Source organism: Mesitornis unicolor, unplaced genomic scaffold (assembly GCF_000695765.1).
Source record: "Mesitornis unicolor isolate BGI_N332 unplaced genomic scaffold, ASM69576v1 scaffold146, whole genome shotgun sequence".
Classification (NCBI taxonomy): domain Eukaryota; kingdom Metazoa; phylum Chordata; class Aves; order Mesitornithiformes; family Mesitornithidae; genus Mesitornis; species Mesitornis unicolor.
The window spans coordinates 10,967-32,021 of record NW_010192829.1 but is presented as its reverse complement, the minus strand read 5'-3'; the positions used below and the strand labels follow the sequence as shown (position 1 = coordinate 32,021).

At 41.1% G+C, this 21,055-nt stretch overlaps 1 protein-coding gene across 1 annotated transcript in view; it reads right to left on the bottom strand.

The window, feature by feature from the left end:
- TENM1 (teneurin transmembrane protein 1) overlaps positions 1 to 20,855 on the bottom strand; it is a gene marked incomplete at its 5' end in the record, with an annotated part of 98,275 nt that extends 77,420 nt beyond the window's left edge. The window contains 4 exons of the mRNA XM_010187235.1: positions 6,065 to 6,281; positions 17,077 to 17,223; positions 19,536 to 19,559; positions 20,670 to 20,855. Of these exons, the coding sequence (XP_010185537.1) occupies positions 6,065 to 6,281; positions 17,077 to 17,223; positions 19,536 to 19,559; positions 20,670 to 20,855 (574 nt within the window). The remainder of the gene's footprint in view (positions 1 to 6,064; positions 6,282 to 17,076; positions 17,224 to 19,535; positions 19,560 to 20,669) is intronic.
- Between the last annotated feature and the right edge of the window lie 200 nt (positions 20,856 to 21,055).

Here is a 21,055-nt window from a genome sequence, read left to right as displayed (position 1 = left end):
TCCTGCTGTCTAATTTGCATCTTCACTGCTGCCCTTTAAGACTATTACTTTCACCTTAGCCACAGAAATGGTGAAGAAACTACTCTCTTTTTCTTGGCTTTAGCCTTTCACCTATTTGAAGACTGAAACGTAAAGGAGACAAGTCTCACCAGGGATGAGGAATAAGACATAAAATACTCTCTCGGTGCAGATTAGAACCTAGTGGGATTTTCTAAGGGTTTACACAGCTACAGTCCACTGAAATGCCTTGCAGTATTCTGCTCTGTGCCGTCAGGTACGCTACGTTAGCACCTTTCCACTGGCTGGATGGATCCAGGGCTTGGGATCTACCAGTACAGTTGCACATACTTCCTGGAATTGTGGTTTCACATTATGAAGTGAACAGTGCACGCAGAAGTCTTTGATAATGTTAAGACATTTAGGGTAAAAAACAACAGAATGCTTATAAGGTAACTGGCATTAATTACTCAATATAAACAATAAGTATAAATTTAGACATCGTTATGTTTCTGTCTCAATTTGAAAGTACATGGTAGACCTCGACAGACACTCTGCCTTTCCAGAGTGACTATGTAATCTAAAGGAAAATCTTAATAGCTCCTCAGCTGAAAGTTATTTAGGAGTCTGTATACAAGTTTAAAATATATCTCTTAAGAGATTAATTGATCATGATCCAATGAAATCATACACACAAATTGGAGTCCATAAATTTCTGAAAATTCTGACTTGTTTCATAAGATCCTGTTCTCCAAAGCCACTCGACAGGACACTAATTTATCACTATGATATCATCAAACCCGGCTGACTATGACCTGAGAAAAAGGAACTGGTGAAAATTAACCCCTTTGCGAGTATGCCATCCACCATGGCTGCTAATATGAATTCTGTGCTCCCAGGACATAGAAAGACAGTGATTTTCAGCTAAGATGCTGATAAATAGCATGGAGAGGCTGCACTACTGCCAGTATGCAAAACAAGAGTTCTGATTTACCAGCTTTTCATTTTCTACATTAACTAAATTGGTTGTGGCCCTATTTGTGGGCAAAACCTGCTGCTCCACCGAAGGCAGTCAGGCTCAGGCTATTGTAAGTCTCAACTGACTCACAAGTCTCACTCAACAGAACAGCCAGGTTCAATTACTCTTTGATTTGTTAGAGCAGAAAATACTGGTTTGCATTGTTTTCCTCGTATTTCTAGCATCAACAGACCTGCCTTTCCTTTTCTAATCCCTTTATTAGTGCACTCCATATATTTACAACCACATTGGTGTGAGAGAGCAAGCCCCCTAAGAGTCATCACTATTTTGCACATTACACTCATACTCCTGTTTGTTCATTCCACACAGACCTGTCTTCTGACTCTACTCTGTCCTCATATTTTATCAAGCACATAGATTTGTGCGATAACAACTCATCAAAGTCTTCATTATTTCATACACAGCCTTTCTTTCCTCTACTTATTCACTTTACTCCTTATTCATAAATAATATTGAGAGACTTATCTTTCCACTTTCTTGCTCCTTTTTTATTCGTCATATTTTACAAGCCACACACATTTACTGTAAGTGATAACGACTCATAAACCTCATCATTCTACATTTATCTGTATTGAACTGTCTTCGCAATCTTTTCGATTTTAAATGTCCTAAGCCTGCCTCTGTGTTGCTACATTTGTCCTCATTATTTACTGTCTTTTTATTACCTACTCTAAGTTGAAGAGTCTTCTACTCTCCGACTTCCTCTTGAATTAGCAGCACCTACTAAATCTCTGACTAAGCGTTTGATCAGAATTAGTTTTAACTTTTGCATTTACTGCGGGTACGAAAACATTTTCCAGTTACTTTATGACCAGCACTGATCTCAAAGGCTCGGGGAGGTAACAAACAACCCCCCAGCTTGCAGCAGGTTCTCTGTCCTTTCCCAATGCCCTGACAGCTCCCAGAGCAGACCTCCATGCCTGAGGCATGCTGGCATGCAGGTTCCCTGCAGCTTTGCTGCTTGCAGAAGACCTCACTTAATTCCTTTCCTTCCCAGAGCTTTTAGAGCATGTGCCCTGCAGTGATGTCTCTTCATACTCAACTGCCACTTCACGCTTCCTTGCTTCAGCATCCACCCTCTTTGCAGCTGAGCTGTAGACCTTGCTACCACTCACTGCTTTTCTTAATTTTAACAGAGAAACCTCTAAAGATCACTATGCCTCCTCAATGTGCCACACGTCCCTCTTCTATTCTCAGGCTCTATGATTTATTCTGCACGCTTGCGACTGGCCTGCTTCTCTTTCTCATGGGGTACAATAACTCATACTGCCTCTCCAACAGTCACCTACTTGCAACGATTGCATAATCTTGGACTAAGGCCGTACAAGTTGTTTTAACTTGAAAGTAAGTGCAAAAATGTCTTTTCTAATTTGGAGGAGCTGGGAAGGAACAAGTCCCTGATAAGCTGCCTTCGTGTTTTCAAATGCATTAAAAATGTTTCCAGTTCCCTGGCAAGCTGTACTAAATCTGCAACTCCAGAGGGAGCAGTTGGCTTTTCGAGAGAAAGCGGAGATTCCCACGGGTTGCAGGTGGCCTAAAAGAAGTCGGGTTTCTCTGTCAATGCTTCATGGATCATTCCACGTGTAACTGAGGATGTCAGCGCTGTGGGTCTCAGCTCTCTGCCATCAGGCAGTTTGTTTGACATCTTTAATTGAAAAAACAAATAGAATTTCAGAATTCCAGCTGCATTCCTTCAATACTTGTAAAGCATTTTATTATTCCACCACCATTTTGCCTTGCTCTGCTACTACTTATCTGCTATTTTCTTGCTTTTGTTTTGTTTGTTAAGTTGCCAACATTCTCTAAGAACCTCAGGCTGAGACATTAGGCTCAGACGTAGAACTCTGTCAAGCAACCTGTGACTTCACAAGTGTCACATTACCAGAAGATGTCATTTACTGTATTACGTTTTTTATTAAAGTCTTCAATCGGAGAAATTAAGCTAAAGGCTAGTAAGGTACATTCATTTCGTCCTGCTGACAGTGTTGCTGTAAGCAGCCTTTGAAGGGTAATTAATTCAGCACCATACACTGGACTCTTTTTGTAGGCAATTTGCAGGGAGTCAAACAGCTTGCCAGCAGCATGCATTAAAAACATTCGGCAAAGAAACAGGCTAAAAACCTTCCTGAGAACAGAGGTTGATTGATAAAAACATTTTAATCTGCTACGCTCTCCGACATGCAGCAGGTCAAAACCCACTCCTGATGTAAACAAGCACATTCCCATTTATTCAGAACGTATCTAATCTGCCTTTCAGCATGTCACAGTTTAAGTTGGGAGCTGGTAAAAACTCTGGACAAATGACATAGCTTTGACATAATAAAAAGCAAGATATGTTTTGAAATAATTTCTCTCCTTAACATTCATTTTGGTGCAGTATTTAGCCATGTTCAACACAATACTCAATACTCTGACTGCGCTGTAGAAGCCAACAGTTAAAAAATTAGATCTAAGCTAAAGTTTAAGATGCAAATGCAAAAGGAGAGATGTCCCAGCAGTTGACAGAACAACTGATTTCAGTATTTCAGATGATGAAATGCCAGGATGTGGCAGAGACAAAACACTTTCAGTCTGAAGGACAGAGATAATCTTCACCATTTTTTGATAGCTTTCCCAAATCTATTTAACATCACTTTGCCTTTATCTACAGTGAGAGTCATGCAAACATCACCCATACTGGAGTTCCACTGACCGATGGTATAGTAAAACATTGCACAATGTCATTAAAATCAGAAGACTGAAAACATTGCATAGATGTTTCTTCCTTCAACCTCTTAATGGTCTCAGGGACTTCTTGCAAAGGAGAGGAAAAAAGCCACATAGGGATTTGCAAAATTTGAGCTCCAGTGGGAATGGATACCAGTGCTCTGAAATAAATGAGTGCCACCATTTCACCCAATCCTTCCAACATTTCTTGTTGAACCACCTATGCTTTAAAATAAGTGGCACTGCAGACAGCCATGACTTAATATAATCTGCCTGGAAACAACCTTTCCAGCAATAGCCAAAAGGAGATTAAACTCCCCCGAGCATTCTTTGGTCTGTACCAGGTAGGCAGGATCACAGATTTCTGATTTTTTTTACTGTAGTAACAGTTGTCTTTCTATATTTTTTTCAGTAATCTGAATTCCCAGGATAAGAACAGACACTAGATGACAGTCAGATTGACAATGTCAGAGGAAGATTTCAGAACAGAGGCGGCACAGTTAAGCTGTTGCCTCCTTCTGAGACCTGTCATCCTTGAGGAAAATTCTGGCAGTTTTTAATAATATTTGACTTATGGATGAACAATTTTTCAACAGCCTGGAAGACTGGAGGATCAAGCAAAGTGTGGCCCGATGAACTCCTCGGGGTGCCTAGCACATTGCAGATTGCTGTTGACAAAACCCAGGAGACACGGCAGAGCGCAAGTCTCCAGGCACTGCCCTGACGCCAAAGATGGCGACAGCCTCATCTGAATCCCAATGACCTTCTCACCAAACTAACCAGTAATGTTGGTAAAATGGGAAGGAATGATATCTGGGGTGTGAACAAAGCACCAGTGCAAGTGAAAGTCATCTTCCTTTGTGGTGTAAAGTATCAAACCATGGCGAGGGCGGGCTGCTGCTCACACACGAGCCTGCGCTGCTCTTCGTTCTTCAAAGGGATAGCAGATATCAGGGTAAAGAAATGAAATACTATACTCAGAAAAAGCTTTTAAATCCAAGTTAAATCCCGTCAATGAGAGCTTTGAAAGATCAGTTCCTTATATCTATAAAAGCACACTGATGGGATTACGTGGAATCTGGCTGCTAACATTTGCAGTGTCACAGAACGCTGTACAGGCGACTTGAGTGCTCACCTCCTCTCCGGGAACGCCTCGCTGCAAGGCGTTCTGATGAGGAAAATCTTTCACTGGTGACGTTTGGTTTAAAATGCGTGCAGCCTGCCAAGGACCTTGCACCAAGTGCAATGGCACTGTTCCATCAGCAAGAGACTCACCATGGGCAGGTGGCTGCTGTTCATGGAGTTCATTTTCGTGCCCTATTGTTCTACATATTTATAACATCCTGTTACATTATTAATAGTGATTAAACGTTTAGGTATTTCAGATCAATAAAGACTCTGTTTACATATTTACTTTATTAAAAATTAATAAGTTACAAAGGGAAAGTGCACTGAATTTGTGAACAGCTATGAAACGAAGTGGAGGTTGTAACCTAAGTGCTATGTACTGTACTGTGAAAATAAAAAAAACTCCTATGCCCTTATTACTGGAACATGGTTTATCTAACGTATAGGCCTAGGTGACAGGGTAATAGGTGATGTGGATGATTTATGGATCTCTTTGTCAGCATGTAAGTTATAGCTTACCAGGTGAACTACAGCATACAAACTTATGTGCTCCTGTATTTCAAACGTTCAAGAAAATATGTGTTACCAGGTTTTCTGAGCAAGTAAGTGCCCCTTTCCTATTGTACAGTCTCTTCCTGTTAAAGGGCAACCCAATCTCACAAACACTCAGAGATTACTCCACTGTCTGCATGACAGCTTGAGAGAAACTGGCAGCACAAAATGGTAAACCCCACTCTGGCCTTTCAACACGTAGTAAACTCAAAAAAGTCTGTTAATTAGATAGCTGGATTATATGTAAATACACCGCAAATACAGTGACTGGATACAGTGCACATGAATCCAACCTGTCCTTCTGCTTCCTGCCGTTGTACAAACCTACAGCAAAAAGGGTTCAACTTCCCCCCCACTTATTTTGTAAGTATGACACAGCTTACCTTCCACAACAGTCAAAGGCTTGTTAATAAGAATAGTAGAGTGTGTTGCTGTGAGACTTCTATGAACTAGACAGGTAGTAATGAGAACATGATAAAAAGATCCTCAGCTGCTGTGACTTAAAGGTTTGCTGTCCTTTTAAGTATTTTTTTGCACCAGTGAAGAATCCTCAGCTATCCAGGTATCACTGTTTTTACCTGGTTAAATAATTTCAATGCGGTTCTCAATATTCAGAAGTCTTTTGTTTAAAAGAAAACTCACCTGCTCTCAAATGAGACATCTCCTGGTATTACATGAGTGCTTTCCTTCCCAATAAGGAATCTGATTCGATCATAAAAGAGCCTTGGAGGATGCTGAGAGAAAGGCGGTTGGCTGTGCTGAATGAGGTCAAGGGGATCAGGCGAACCCTGGCAGAGAGGACTTGCGTAACAATTGCTCTGCTGACAACAGTCAGGGTCCACACAGTCTGTCAAGCCATCTAAAACAGAGAATGGAAAGTTGAGGAGATTGAGCGATTCTGAGAATGAAGCACCGTGTCTACTACTGGAGAGCACAGGAGGTGTTTAATCAATCAGAAAGCATGCTGATTATGACGCATTCAAATTCAATAAAGCATTATTGTACATGCTTAGTCCAGGAGGAGCATTTCTCTCTAGTCATTAACGCTGTATCACCTCATAAAATCCCCCCACAACAATGACAAAAACCTATCAACTGAGTGAACGGGGAAGTTTCTGTCTTCTTCCTTCTGTCTTCACCGCAGAACAGGCAGAAGAAAATCACTGCACAATACTCGTTAGTTCAACGGGTGCATGATCCACACTGTGCAGCTGCTATCTCTAACAGCCCTTTATTGTCACCACTGCCTGTTCACAATATACACTTGGTAACCCATCTGCAATAATGAAGCCTGAGATCTTACCTAACTGTCGTAAGCATCCTCACTACGGTACTAAAAGAGGTGCTTGTTACAGTTCTCTGACTTCTGTTTAAGCCCTACAATAGTTTTATTAGCACTTTAGGATGTTCACTTTTCATTTACTGGTTGCAATACTAGAATGGTCCAAAAAGGGCAGAATCGTGACTATGCTCCTTCTGTAACTGGTGATATACAAATACACGCTTTGACGCAGGCCCTATCCCAGTGACCTGACAGATACAGTCCTCTCTGTGGATGTTTGCATCAGAAAAGCAAATTCAGAAAGCGAAAATAAACTTATTCATCATCCTTCCATTTTCAAGTGTGAAAAATAGGAGAAAGGTTTTTTTCTTCCAAAAATCTACACTTCTTCATAGAGAAACCTGCAACAACACTTGTGGGTAAAATTCTTCTACTTAAATGTCTAAAGCTTATGATGAAAAGTGAGGCACTGAAGTACATCTAAATTAAGTACCTAAATAAAACTTAAAATTGGGCTACTGGCTTTTAATGGTGTCTATCAGCAGCTTAGACGTCCAAATTGCCTAAATTACATACTCAATTAGAAACATATTTAATAAGGTATGGTAAAATGCCCGACTATGTTCTTCAAGATCCATTTTATGACTTAGCAGTTGCTAACTTGTCTGGATTGACAAGTACACTAATGCATATAAAGCAAGATTAAGGCATTGTATCCTTCAACAAAGACATCTCTCTGTATTTTTAACAAGGTCGGTCTGAATAAATGCAGAGTCATCATATCACTGTATGGATTTCCCTTGCGTTACAATCAAAACGCTATAGGATCAACATACTGTCAGATATTTTCACTTCATGCTTTGACTTTTCAAGCTCTGTTCGTACGAATGCTTTGGTGCCTATAAAACCGTACCTCCTCAGGGAAACTGCGTTACCAGGAAAGCTGCTGTAGTTCTGTCATTGACTTTAATGGGTGCGAGACCAACCCTCAGCCAGCTCTGCTCTTTTCTCAACAGAGCACACTGCACTGTGTGAATGCTCAGTAAAGAGCAACATAAAATATTCACTTTGAAAAGAAAGCTAAAGCCCTTCTACAGAACAAACAAGTACGATGGAAATGGGCTTTCCTGGAATCTGAAAATCCTGGCCTGACCTTGAGCAAGGTAACTGCTTGGCTAAGCAAAAAATATTAACAAATCTATCCAACTGCAGCTCGGAAATCAGATAAAGCAGGCTAGGTTTTGTGATAATGAGCCAAGGGCAACTGTAGATATGTAGCAACAATGATCTAAGGACCGTGGATCCAGCAAAGCCAGCATAGCTACAGGTCAGTGCATGCTTTAGTTCTTTCCACATTCCCCCGGCCCTGGAGATAACAGACATTTGCCAGTGGTGGGAGAAGAACTTCACAGGGCAATGCTGAGTTTATTGACTTTGAGTGTAGCAGTCACTTTATATTCAGGAAAACCTAGAAAGCTATGAAATCTGCTTGGAAATCAGTAAGCTGAAACAGTAAGGGGCCTCCAGTCTAAACAAAACCACACGGGAAGACGATGTTGGAGTCAACAATATGAACCAGAGGGGTATTCATTGTGTTCTGATGAAAAAACAGAAGAGTTTTTTGGGTTGAAACCTGAAGAGCAGGCTTGGAACCGCAAGGAAAGAAGTATCTCCTTTTATTGCTTTCTCTTTTTTGCCCAAGGAATGGAACTCTCTAAATTCTTAGTAAGTGAACTGAAAAGCATCAAATTAGTAGCAGATTCTCCAAGACTGCAAATAATAAAGAATTCTACTAGACTTGAATAGGTGATGAAGAAGTTGAAATCTCTTGCTTTTGCTTTACACTGGTGAAGATCCCTGCAGAGGGCTCCTGATGGGGTTGGGGACAGCCATGCAGGGCTGGTCTCTGCCGGTGGAATAGTTATGGCAGTGACAAGTCTCATTCAAGGAGTCACGGTACTTTCTAGAAGGTACTAATTTCTACAAGCTCACTGCTGACTACTTGGGAAACCTGACAAGCATTGGTCTGGCAGAATGAGTACTAATCAGAAAAAAGGCACACTTATTTCAGAATAACAGTATCCACGGGGAAGCTATTTTGGAGTAATTTATTCCACAGTAGCTGTTCCGATTAATTTCTTCCTTGTCAACAAGCCATTAGATGTGGGGACTGGGCTGACCTGATTCTCTCATTTATGTAAGAAATGAAAGTGAAAATTCAGAGAAAAATCAGAATATGAGGATTTGCTTAGAAAAGACATAACATTGAATAACAATTAAATACTTTGCGTTCTCTAACAGAGCCCTCGTTCTCTGCTTCCGTCAACAGCTTACAGGCCTGGCAACAAACACTGCATTCGTGCTGTACACAAAAGGAAACCAAGCAAAGGGAAAGCAGTTTGCCATCTCCCAGTCAGAGTCAATTTTCATCTTCTCTTTGCATTTGCTCGTCAGCAAAATGACTATCCTATAAACTCTTCCAGGTTCTGCTAATGGAGTTATTTTGGTTTGAATTACTTGCGCTTGGCTTGATTTGCCTCTCCAGGCTCTCAGGGCTACAAAAGGGTGGCTTTCCCATTAGTAGGGGTGTGAAGTCCCAGAAGCACATCTGAATAACCCATGGTGAGAATGGTATCTGTCCTAACACCACATAGATGCACAAAGCACCTGGTACACCAGGAACAGCTTATGGCCTTGTGAGCAAAGGCTACAGAGCTGTCAGAGGAAGAAACTGCTAACCAAAATACAAAATGTTAATCCAAAGGAGGAGCCCTCTAGGTTGCAGATTATCATTCATGGCTTCTGCCTCTCACGCTGTATTTATTTTTTTGCATTTTTAAAATCTTCTCATTGATTAGGTAACAATTTATTTCAACCTCCTCTCTTAAACATGCAGAATGGAAGAGAAGAAAGATGTTGGGCTTGGAGGAGATGCTCCATGGGCAGTGAGGCAGGAGGTGCAGCACCATCAGCTCCTCTAGGGACTCTTAACACCACATATTGGACTCAGGCTTAACGCAGGCCACGGGGCACATGTATTTAAGAATTATTAACTAGAATTGTCTGAATAATGCAACTTCTAGCTTCCCCCAAACAACTGAACAAAATTTAGAAAAGAAATCAACTTGGATCAAACTGAAAAACATTTTACATGCTTTGTGCTGAAGTAAAAGAAGAAAACACATTTTTTTTTGCAAATAAAGAATTATTAATCCAAAATAAAATCTTTGTTCCACTTTTGGCTCATTTAAGATTTTAACTTGGACCATTTAAAAGAAAAAAGAAAAATACCCTCAAATCTAAACCCCAAAAAAGAAACTACCGTAATTCAGCATAATGCACATTACAATGACCAAGGTAAAACAAACCGGTACAGAATCACACGTTACATATGGAGGCAGTTTATGATAATGTAAATCACATTAGTAAGTGCATGTGAGGATAATGTTTTCAACAAGCCAATCCTATTTGAAACGAGATTTTTAATCCCAGATAATAACCCAGAAAAACAAGTAAATCTTGTTTATAACCCATAACATCGAACTCATTCACTTGAAAATGCTACAAATACATCTGTCAATTTTCAATCACGGGTCACAATTTCTGTTAAGTTTTCCTGTCGGGAACCAACTATTAAAAAACTCACCGTGTTAAGAAAACAGCAGGGTTTCTTTTAAATCTCAGGAGACAACAGTCAGGAGGATGAACAAACTACTACAAACAGCAAAAGCCTGTAATTCCTACAGCAGGGGAGCCTGTACACTGAAGTTTTTACTGTCAGTTACCACCAAGTGCATCACAGCATTTTAATTTTATACCAAAGGCAGTCAGGCACCTTCACATTGCACTACAGATTATATTATGAAGTTATTCAGATTTTGATGAGTCAGAGATTATGGTTTCGTGTCTTCCAGGTTACCTTGTTTTGTATGGAATGGATAATGATGGACTGGGATTTTTGTTTTTGTAAGTAAATTAGGCAACTAAAATATTTTTAATATTACTGCTAAAGCAGAATTCACAAAGATTGACTTCAGGATAAAAAGCACTTCATAGAACTCTTCAATAATTTAAACAACCTCAAAGAAAAGGCAGAGCATGCCAAAACAATTTGCTCCATTTTCAGTCACACCATTGCTCTCTGCATCGCCGCAGCTCACAGAGTTAGGACAAGGTTTTCCCATTGCCTTGCTGGGGAAGGGATCTTCTCAGGAAGCTTTCTATAAGAAACGATATTAATACTTATTATGTCTGGAGGTTGTGTCAATGGAATCACACAATGTTCTCCATCAGACAAAATGTATTTTCTTGCTTATACATTCAGACATGTATTTTTCTTATTTAATATGGTGGAAAGAGTGCCACAAGTGTGATGAAATCACCTCCTCAGCTGTGTTTTGAATGCAGCTTGTGCATTAAGGCTCAGTTTGTGCTAGGTACAGCACATTCTCTGATGTACAAATTATGCAGCAATTACATGGATGCAATCAGGTATCATCATATGTGGACGATCATCATATGTGGACAATCACCTCCAGCAGCCAGACAAACCGGCAGCGGAGCTATGGACCCACCTCTCCATTGGTTACTCTCCAGCAACACACCTCTCCACTTACCGTGTTTGGCCAAATGCAGTGCAGTGATTGTACTTCACGTTTTGTATTTGAGCTTTCCATATGCTGCATAGTATCTATATTAAATCCTCAATAAAATAAAATAACAGTTGGAAAAGAAAAAGGCATTTTGTCAGCTACAAGCTAATAGCTAGAATGTGGAACAAGTCACCTGTTTTGGACCTGATATGAACAGCTCCATGCCACCTACTTCTCAAATTCTGGCTTTTCTAGTCTTCCTATCTACCTTTGAATTACTTGCAAATATGGGAATATCACAAACACTCGTGTTGCTGAAAATGGATCCGTGTTCACACTTAGTACAAACAGCCTAGGGAGCGGAACACTTGAGGACATTAGAGAGGCTCTGGGTCAGGCCACTGGTAAGGGCAGCAAAGAGCAAAGCGGTTCTAATTTCAGCAGCGGTGGCTTGCCCGGCTCACCAGTGCAGCATGCCATCACCTGCACTTGCACAGTGCCTTCTTTTCTATTAAACCACTGAGATACTTTATTAACTGACTATGAGAACCACAAATTCAGTCAGAATTTACCTCCCGTGTTACTCAGTTAGTTATTTTAATAAACCATTCACTATCATCAGACTCTGGCAATAAATACTTAACGATACTTAAAACTGCTATTCTTCTGCTTTAAAGTTCATTAAAACAGCACAGTTCTCACCCTTTCAAGCTTTTGCCAGACATGGAGAAGACACTACTACTGCTGTTAACTACAACAGTTTTGAAGTTTTACAGTTAATGCCAAACCCAGAATACTACAAAAATTTTTGTACGTGCTTACCTGGTATAAGCATACTCCCAAACACACATGACAATAAATGTACTCGCTCAGACACATGAAAATCAAGCCCATCTCTAAGCAGTACACTAAGTAATACCAATGACCTTCATTTTCACTGCTGCTGAGCAACCCAGAGATGTGTTTAAGTCCGCTCCCGCTCCCTCTGTACTGATCCCAGTGAGTGGAAGCCAGTGATGGAGCCACAAGAATTATGTCCAGAACATTTCCACAGAAAGCAAAAAATTGGCTTTAAGTTTCTCCTTGCAGAACCTGACTTTGTTCTCTGAACTCCTTATGCAGGACAACCTAAAAAACTCCACACTGGGACTCTCAACACTTGAAGAATTTCAGCTTTTTGGTACACTCGTGTGAACAATTGTTCAATACTATTGTTTGTGGATAAAAAAAATACCCCCAGGAGTCTTCAACTTACATTTGCTTGCTTTCTTTTACAGATTTCAAATAAGCATTAAACAATGCCTGTGCAGACTTGTTTCACCGCAGCCTCTGTTAAGTCCAATTAGGGCTGCCAGCAATCTAAGCAAACTGAGTTAAAGAGTAACTTCAGAAGAGACCAAAGCTTATTTGTATGCATTAATCCAAACTGCTTCGGAAATTGTAGCCTAACACAGGGAATGCAGCAGACAGTGAGGCTGGTGAGTGGTAAGACTGGCGTTCGTATAAGGACACTGGAAACCCACCAGTGCGGCTGTGGAAAGGCTGCAGAGTGTTTTATCCAGTGAGCACTGTTGGGGTTTGGTCTTCCACACACAGGAGAACGCAAATACATCAGGGTATGATTTTCAGAAACAGTAAGTATCCCTGGGGAGCCCTCGCTGCTCAGCAACAATGAAAACCAATCCCATCAGTATTATTTATATTGTGTAATAATAGCGTATTACTTATATATGGACTCAATATCTCCGTGATGGATAGGTTATTAAAATGCCAATGGATGGGTCAGAAATACATCAATATTTTAGCAGCACTGGTTATCAACCCAAGGCTATGCTGAGTCATATATTTTCTTGTGCTTGGAAAAGCTGGGAGAAAGCTACAATAACTGTCTGCAGTGACTGAAGGGACATTTGGAAGAGAAATCAAAGCTTGTAGTAAGCAGTATTTTCTTTAAAAACAAACAGTCAAGATTGATTCACCACGGAAAAAGAAAACTATGAGGAGAGATTCAGGCAAATATAAGAGAGAGATCCATATCAAAGCAGCTAATGGGAGTGACAGGCTACGACTTTCAGCTTAAGACAAAGCTCTGCACATGCAGCAGCAACGTAAAGATATGTCAGAACAGCAGGTAAATCATGGCTCGGCAGCACCCTGGGGTGCCCTGTGAGCTGGTGCTGAACGTCCTGCGCGTCCCAGCTCTGCACAGTGTGCCCTGCCTCCTTACGCTCAGGACAGCGGTCCCCACCCGTGCAGAGCTCAGCAGAGCTTTCAAGCAAGCTCCTGGAGCTACTGCAGCTTCCAATTGAGTCTAAACTAATGGCAGGGCGAGAGAAAATGACCTGCTCAGATGAGCTGAGTGGTCATCGAATAAACTGAAAATGAAATAATGTCATGACAATGAGAAAAGAAAAATAAGAAATGGGGAATAATGGGATGCTGAGGGAAGCCGCAGCAAGGGAAAGGCCCCACTGCAACGGACATCTGCTTGACTTCTTGGCATTATTTAATGGACACCACGCTGCTAACAGACTGCAAATGCACTCCACAAGAGCAAGTGCAAACCATGCCGTCGTGCATCTGTCATAATGCTAAGACCTTTTCAATGATATTTGTAGTGATATTTGAACAGGTAAACATGCCCTTAAGCCTGCAAGTAGGAGAAAAGATAACAGAGAGTTATGAGATGGCGTGGGAAAGGCACTTACAGTACAGTCAGGGTACAAATACAATGGGTACTAATAGGGCTCCACAAGAAGCATTCTTCCTGCTCCGTAAAACTTTCCTGCATGTGTTTAACCTTATCGCCACAGAAAACTGCGCTAATGGGGAACTTGGTGCTACAGCATCTGCAGAACCGGGATGCCTGTGAAAATGCTTATGGCTTACCTTCATACCCATACACCAGTCCTTAAGAAATGAATTCAAGACTTCCTCCCTCCCAAAGCTTCTGTGCTGTTACTACAGACCAAACAACACTAACACTTCCTCATGCCAAATAAATGACATGATTCAGTACCTACAGTTGGATAAATATATAATATTTATAGATCTAGATAAAATAAATATAATAATAAAATGATAAAATTTTTAAAACATTTCTTCTACCATGTGTTTGAATTTTCTTTTTATATAGTAAGAATCTCAGTTCTTCAGTCTCTGACTGTATCATACAACAAATCAACTGGAAACTACACAGAATTATCATTCTGTCTAACTCCTGAAATTAGTTCGCTTGAAATAATAATTGTTCAACTTTACTACAGCTTTGTTCTTTGGCTGTGACTTCCTAATGAACTTGAAGCACAGAACATCTCCTAAGGACTGAGACATAAATGTTTGATTAAAACACAACTGGAATGAGTAAGACCTTTGCTAGGTGAGAATGCCATGATTTGGAATATACACACTGAACTAGGTCTGGAGCACACGTCGTGGTTTGCTGAGAAGGAATCACAGAACTGATTTTCTATTCAGGAGAGCTGCAGTTCTGAGAAGACTAATGTACTTGATGCAGTGGCAAACAAAGTCGATAAGACACTTCAAGTTTTGGAGCTTTGGCCCTCACTGCTGTGCAGGTTGCCACAGTGATCAAGGTCTCCAGCAGCTTCAAGTAGCAGCTGGGGGGAGCGACAGCCAGAGCAGATGACCCAAGCTGGCCAGCAGAATTATTCCATATCTTAAATGCCATGCTCACTATAAACCGGGCAGCTTGCTGGGGATGGGCCTCTCTCTTCCTCCATGGTCGCCATCCCCAGATGGGAAGGGGAGGTGGGGAGCGAGTGAGCAGCTGAGTGGTGGTGTTCAGCTGAGTTAACCCACGGCAGCACCACCTCCTGGGCTATGTGCCACTGGCCGAATGCGCTCACATCCTAACAGCTGAGGAAGTTACTACCTGGCAGCTGAGTTTCTGTAACTCAACTGAGTGCATGCTCTTAACTTGCCACAACTGCAGGCAAAAACGTTAATAGCTTCTGTCTTCGTGAACCTAATCCAGCAGCCTGATGGATGGTAACTTCTTATGCCACCGTAATATTCTCAAAGTCTAAGGAAGAACCTCCCAGAAAGCAGGACTTAACAGGTAATGTCATGTCTCCTTCCCGATTTCCCTTTTTACTCTTGTGTATGCACACAAACCCTGAAACACCAGGAATCAGCTTCTGATTTCGTATTAATGTAACACTGGTATAACTCCAATGGCTTCAGGGTGATTTTTCTAATTTGTGCTCATGCCAAATCAGGTCCTATGGACTTCATATATAAAGAGAAGTGGTTTTAATATGTAGATATAATTTTCTTTTCTTATATAAAATTGATTGTGAAGGAAACTTAATTACATTTAGCCCATCTGTAGTAGTCAGATTAATTAAATATTTCTCCCTGCACTTATCTCTAATTGTAATGTCAACAGAGCTGTCCTAGCCCATGTTATGTTGCCATTAAAAAGGAAAAAGAAAATTACTTTTAAAACTTGCAGTGAAATGATGTTAAACTGACAAATTCTAGGAGATTTAGAGTTAAAACTGCTAACTCTCTCAATAACTCACAGTTATTGCAGAATATAAAGCACCCAAAATCACCATACAGGGCAGTTTATACGGAGCCAGTTCACAGAGTGTATCAGAAAATGCTTTACATATATTATAGGCTAAACAGGGTTTTTGTGGACAGATTTAAGAGCGCAGGCGAGTGAGTCAGTGGCTCGGACAGCAGGGGAGAGCATCCGACAGATGGGAAAGCACGCGGGGGGCAGCGATGCCAGCTGTGGGACCTTGTGTGAAAGGGATACACACCAGCGCAGGGGAGCAGAGAGAGTGGGCAGAGAGATGGTTGTGAGAGGTCTTGGAAATTAGGTGGGGAAGGAAGGATGAGGGAGGAATAAGGCGATTTTGAATGGGGTTCAGAAATGAGGAAGCCTTTGCCAAAGGACAGCATGGTCTTAGAGCCCACAGGATACAAAATCAGAAGGTCTCAAAATATATCTGTAAATGAGGAATCATCACTGAGTCAGAATGTTTCTATTGAGGTCCCAAAGTGACCTCAGTTCTTGGCCCTAAATCAAGCTTAATTTATCAATGACCTAGAAGAAAATATACAATCATTGTGCTAAGGTTTGACACTACAGTGGGGCGCGAGATCTCACCCAAGGCATTGAGATGGTCATTAGGCGTGACACAAGAAGGTGATACACATTTCTATACATCTCAGTGTACAATCTAAGGAAAAAAAAAGGGTAGCTGTGCTTGGGGCAGACATATTCACAGTCTGAATGAGGAAGCTGCACAGCTCCGAGTATGGGGGCAAGCACACTGTAAAGGATGATAGCAAGCAATAGTCCTTCCTGACTGTCCAGTAGAGGAGTATTCCTAAAATAGGGAAAATAATTAGCTCAGAGAACAACCAGCGGAGAATGTTGTGGCTTTTCTCCCACTGATAAGTTTGAAATAGCCTGATGAATTTTCCTGAAGAAAAAGCACTAGCTCATGTATTAGAATGAACCAGTGGAAAAGAGGCAGAGACTAACTTGTAAGTTATTTTAAAAAAAAATAAAAATCAAATACTGGGGTGACAGGTGCAGCACATACGTAATTTCTGCCTTGAATAACATCTAGCACAAGGTTCCCTCGCTGCTCCGCTTCGGATGAAGTCAGAGGAACTGCCCTGAGCAAACAAACACTGATGTTCTGTGATAAAAAGGAAAACATACACCAGAACTACAGATTCAAATGGCAGTCGAGGACATGACAAAAAACCAAAGCAACATGAATTATGTATCATACCTCCATCATTGTCCAGGTTATCTCCACACACCATTTCCATGACAACATTACATCCCGAGCCACTCCAGCCCACTTGACAAACACAGTGCCATCCGTTCTGATCAAGAGTGCACCTCCCATTTCCATAACAGAGACCTGGGCAGCCATCTAGAAATGAAAACGTAAAAAATAAGCCTTCATGGGGCATTTTTCTTCTCTTGCTTTACATTTGTAATGACTCTTTAATATTCTTTCATACAGTATTATACTTGCTGCCTTCAAATGATCACAGCTCCCTTGAAAGCCGTTTATATTTTTCGCTAAATATGGAAAAATCCCCATCCCGATCCTTTGCTTGCCCAAGTCATTTCTCGGTGAGGAGCGAGGATTTGTTTAGTGTGTAACGTTTTGTGTGTGTGATCTTATAAGAAGATATTTAACAGTCTGGCATATCCATCTCCTTCTCTACTTATTGAAAAATAAATTGCAGATCACAGAGGAAGGTATATACATAATCAACACTTATATCAAAGATATGCATGGCATGTATTGTGTGAACAACAAACTGGCATTTGTGGACACAACCCCACACATTGCAGGGAGTGGAGGTGATTTTTTTACACTGTTCACAAATATTCAGCTGACTGAGAAAAAGCCAATTTGATTTATTCCACAATATAGCTGTTTTTACAGAAGGTAAATGAGGGGCCGCTTCCTTCCAATGTCCAGTTCCACTTCCTTCACATTATGGCCGATTCACATATGACAAACCATTAGTGGCTTGCCATTTAGTGGCTCTGATTCCAGATCAAAACTGGAACAGTGACTGTAGCATCCTCTGGATTATATACTTGTAAACTCTGAATTAACAGTAATTTGGACATTCTCGGCTAGATTTCTTGCCTGTAAGAGTGAGACAGGAATTGTCTCTTGGATGTGTACACTTGCATCCATCTGCTTGCCTAGTTTAGTGCCAGCTCTGACATTTGTCAGATCCTCACCATGTCAAACATGGAGCCAAAGGACAATGGATACAGCTCAGCAATGAGCTTCACAGTGCAAGTGGCATCCATCACTTCTAAGAGGGCCCCGTTCTTGTTGCCAGCACGGATGTACAGGAACGGAGAGCCCTTCTGTACTTGGTAGTGAACATAAACACTGATGTGTCATCAGAGAGAATTTCTTTTGAGGAAGAAAGAAGAGGCCTCAGTCTGCATATGTATTCGGCAGCCCCAGGATGCTCCAAAAGGGCTTTGGTGGAGCTGAAAAGAGTCCGAGAACCTGTACGACTGGTCTGTCAGGTCGTAATTTACAGCCCAGCATGCAGCACACTTCCTGGCAACTTTACCCTGCGCACATCATCTTCCCCCTTCTCACCCTCTGCACAGTTCATCAATCACATCTGCAAACAGGGATACTGCTGAGTCTGACCCTCTTGCTCGGATGAGCTGGAGATGGGTGGCACTGTTTTCTCACACTGGAATTCTGGAAGTTGCTGCTCTAAAATAGTATGAGGTTGACAACTACCAGATATACCATAAAAGCCAATTATGTGCCTCTTTTGGGGAGTCGGGGGAAAGGGCAGAATGTGAGAACTCTTCTGGGTAACAGGGATGCTTTTCCACTTCAAATCACTGTCCCGCTGAGTGAATTCATTTCTTGTACATGATTACATTTAGCTGCTGTGTGTAGTTATCCTCTAAGACTATACACGCAGTCTAATGAGTGCCTATGTGGTTTTATTATTACCTAATTCTGAAGAAATAAAATAATAAATATGGAATAAGCACCCAGTCTTTCTGAATATTGGTTAGTTTGCTACTTCAGGTAGCAGTGTTTTTGCAAGGGGCAATGTGTGTCATGGCCAGGACTGAGGGGGAGCTGCCAAGTTTTGGGGAGGTACTCGTGCTGACATGACCAAGCAGGACCTGTGGCAAAGCACAAAAATCAAATGGACAGCACCAGACACAAAGCAACATAAAATTTAACTCTTGTATCAAATGATTTGGAGAGAACGACATCACATCTAGCCTAGACAGCTTGTAAAAAGGTGTATGTCCCTACCAAAATAAACTTACTTCAACCACAAATGACAACAAATAAGAAAACTTTTGTTCTTCATAGATGACAAGATCAACACCAAGTTTTTCAAGCAAGTCCTCAGCTCTGTCATTACTTTGGAATGGTAAGTGAGAGCAAAAACCTGATTTGCCTAACACAGCACATCAGATGGCCCCATGACACATACTCACACTGCGACAACATTCTAAAGGAGTCGAGCACGTTACTTGTTAAAAACTGCAGGTTTTCCTGCAAGTCTTTCTCTGTGTGAATAGATTTCTCCATAAACAAAGTTCTTCTCTTTTCTGGCAACTTAGCAGTACAGAAGCTGAGACAAAACAGGAAACACAGAACACTCCATTCCCAATACTTCTGTATCTTTTCATTATTCTTTCACAATGCTGATAGGAAAAACTTACCTCGAACAGCATCTAAGTAGTGAGCTTAAAAAAGAAAAGAACAAAACTGAGATGGATTGAACTTCTGTACCCAAAGGAAAATACAGACACCATGTGCTAATGGCTGGCCACTTGTTGGTTAGATATAAAGTGTCTCTCTCTGCAGTCAGATCTATTCCTGAAACACACTGCATGGGACTGCTCTCCATTTGATGACAAGCATGCAGAGGACAGCCTGGGCCATAGCTGACAGTGCCTACAATGTGAAAAGCAGCTCTGTTTATCTTTTTAATTCTTTTGGTCCTTTTCTGGATTTGTTTTACACCATCTTTAGGAAATTAGGCCCTTCCTCCTTCACAAACCTAATTCTTGACTTAGAAAATCTGATGTAGGAATTTCTAGAGCCAGTGAATTAATAATCTTGAAATTATCAATGTAAAGATAAAAGAAGCCACTTTTTTCAAGAAGTGAGCATGAGAGCTTACACTCCTTACCTCTGAAAATTAGATACTTTGCTATTATAAACAATTAAAATGTTTATGAATAATATTGCTTTGAGACATTTTAGTGAGAAACACTGTTGGACTTTGCAAAAACCTGTTGTATTTTATTAAAAATATAACGATTCGGTTCGTATAGTAGAGTAATGACTTCTATAAAGATCTGAAAGCTTTACCTTGTTAGGAATATTGTTAGAAGCCAGCTATAGAAAAACCACCTCAAGTAACAAGCAACAAAAAAACCACTAGGACACGAGGGCAAGAGATTCAATGCAAGAATTTCTTAAGCTGAGAAATAGGTTGAGCACCTTCTATTTCTTAAGCATTTTTTTTCCTTCCTGACTCAAAGTTCACGTGTGAACAGAGCCCAGAGATACCTTAGGACTGAGATATCTTTCTTTTGTGTGGTTGTTTTGGTTTTTTTTAATGAATTCACTCATGTTACTTCCTCTAAACAGAAAGCTGCACTGCATTGCTATTCTGTGGGACAGGCAGGATGCACCATCAGTGCAGAGGCACCTTTTTACACCTGGTCTGATTCTGGGTCTCTGTTTTTCCCAAAATGACTCTGATCAGACTGATGGCTATGGCAGATCTTTGTATGACTGGTGAAGACTTTACATGTTTTGTTTCTAGAGGTACAAAACATCCTTACCAATGGTGCAGTGGTCCCCTTCCCATCCAGGGCTGCACTCACACTTCCCATCCTTGCACTGGCCGTGTTCAGCACAGTGAGAGTGGCAGGTCCGTTCTTCACAGGTTGGTCCCACCCAGCCCTCTTCGCACTGGCATATCCCTCTGGAACAGACACCATGGCTGCCACAGTCCAGGGTACACAGCTCTGCACAGGATTGCAAAAACACACGACGTGAAACAGAAGTTTCATACTGCAAACAGAGCTTACATCAATACTGAATTTCATTACTTCTGTACTAATACCACTCATCAGTTGGATCAAATATGCCTTCTTTGGCAGTTACGTACAAGATAATGTATTTGTTTGGGGTGGAGACTGCAAAAATGATGGCTTTGCACATGGTA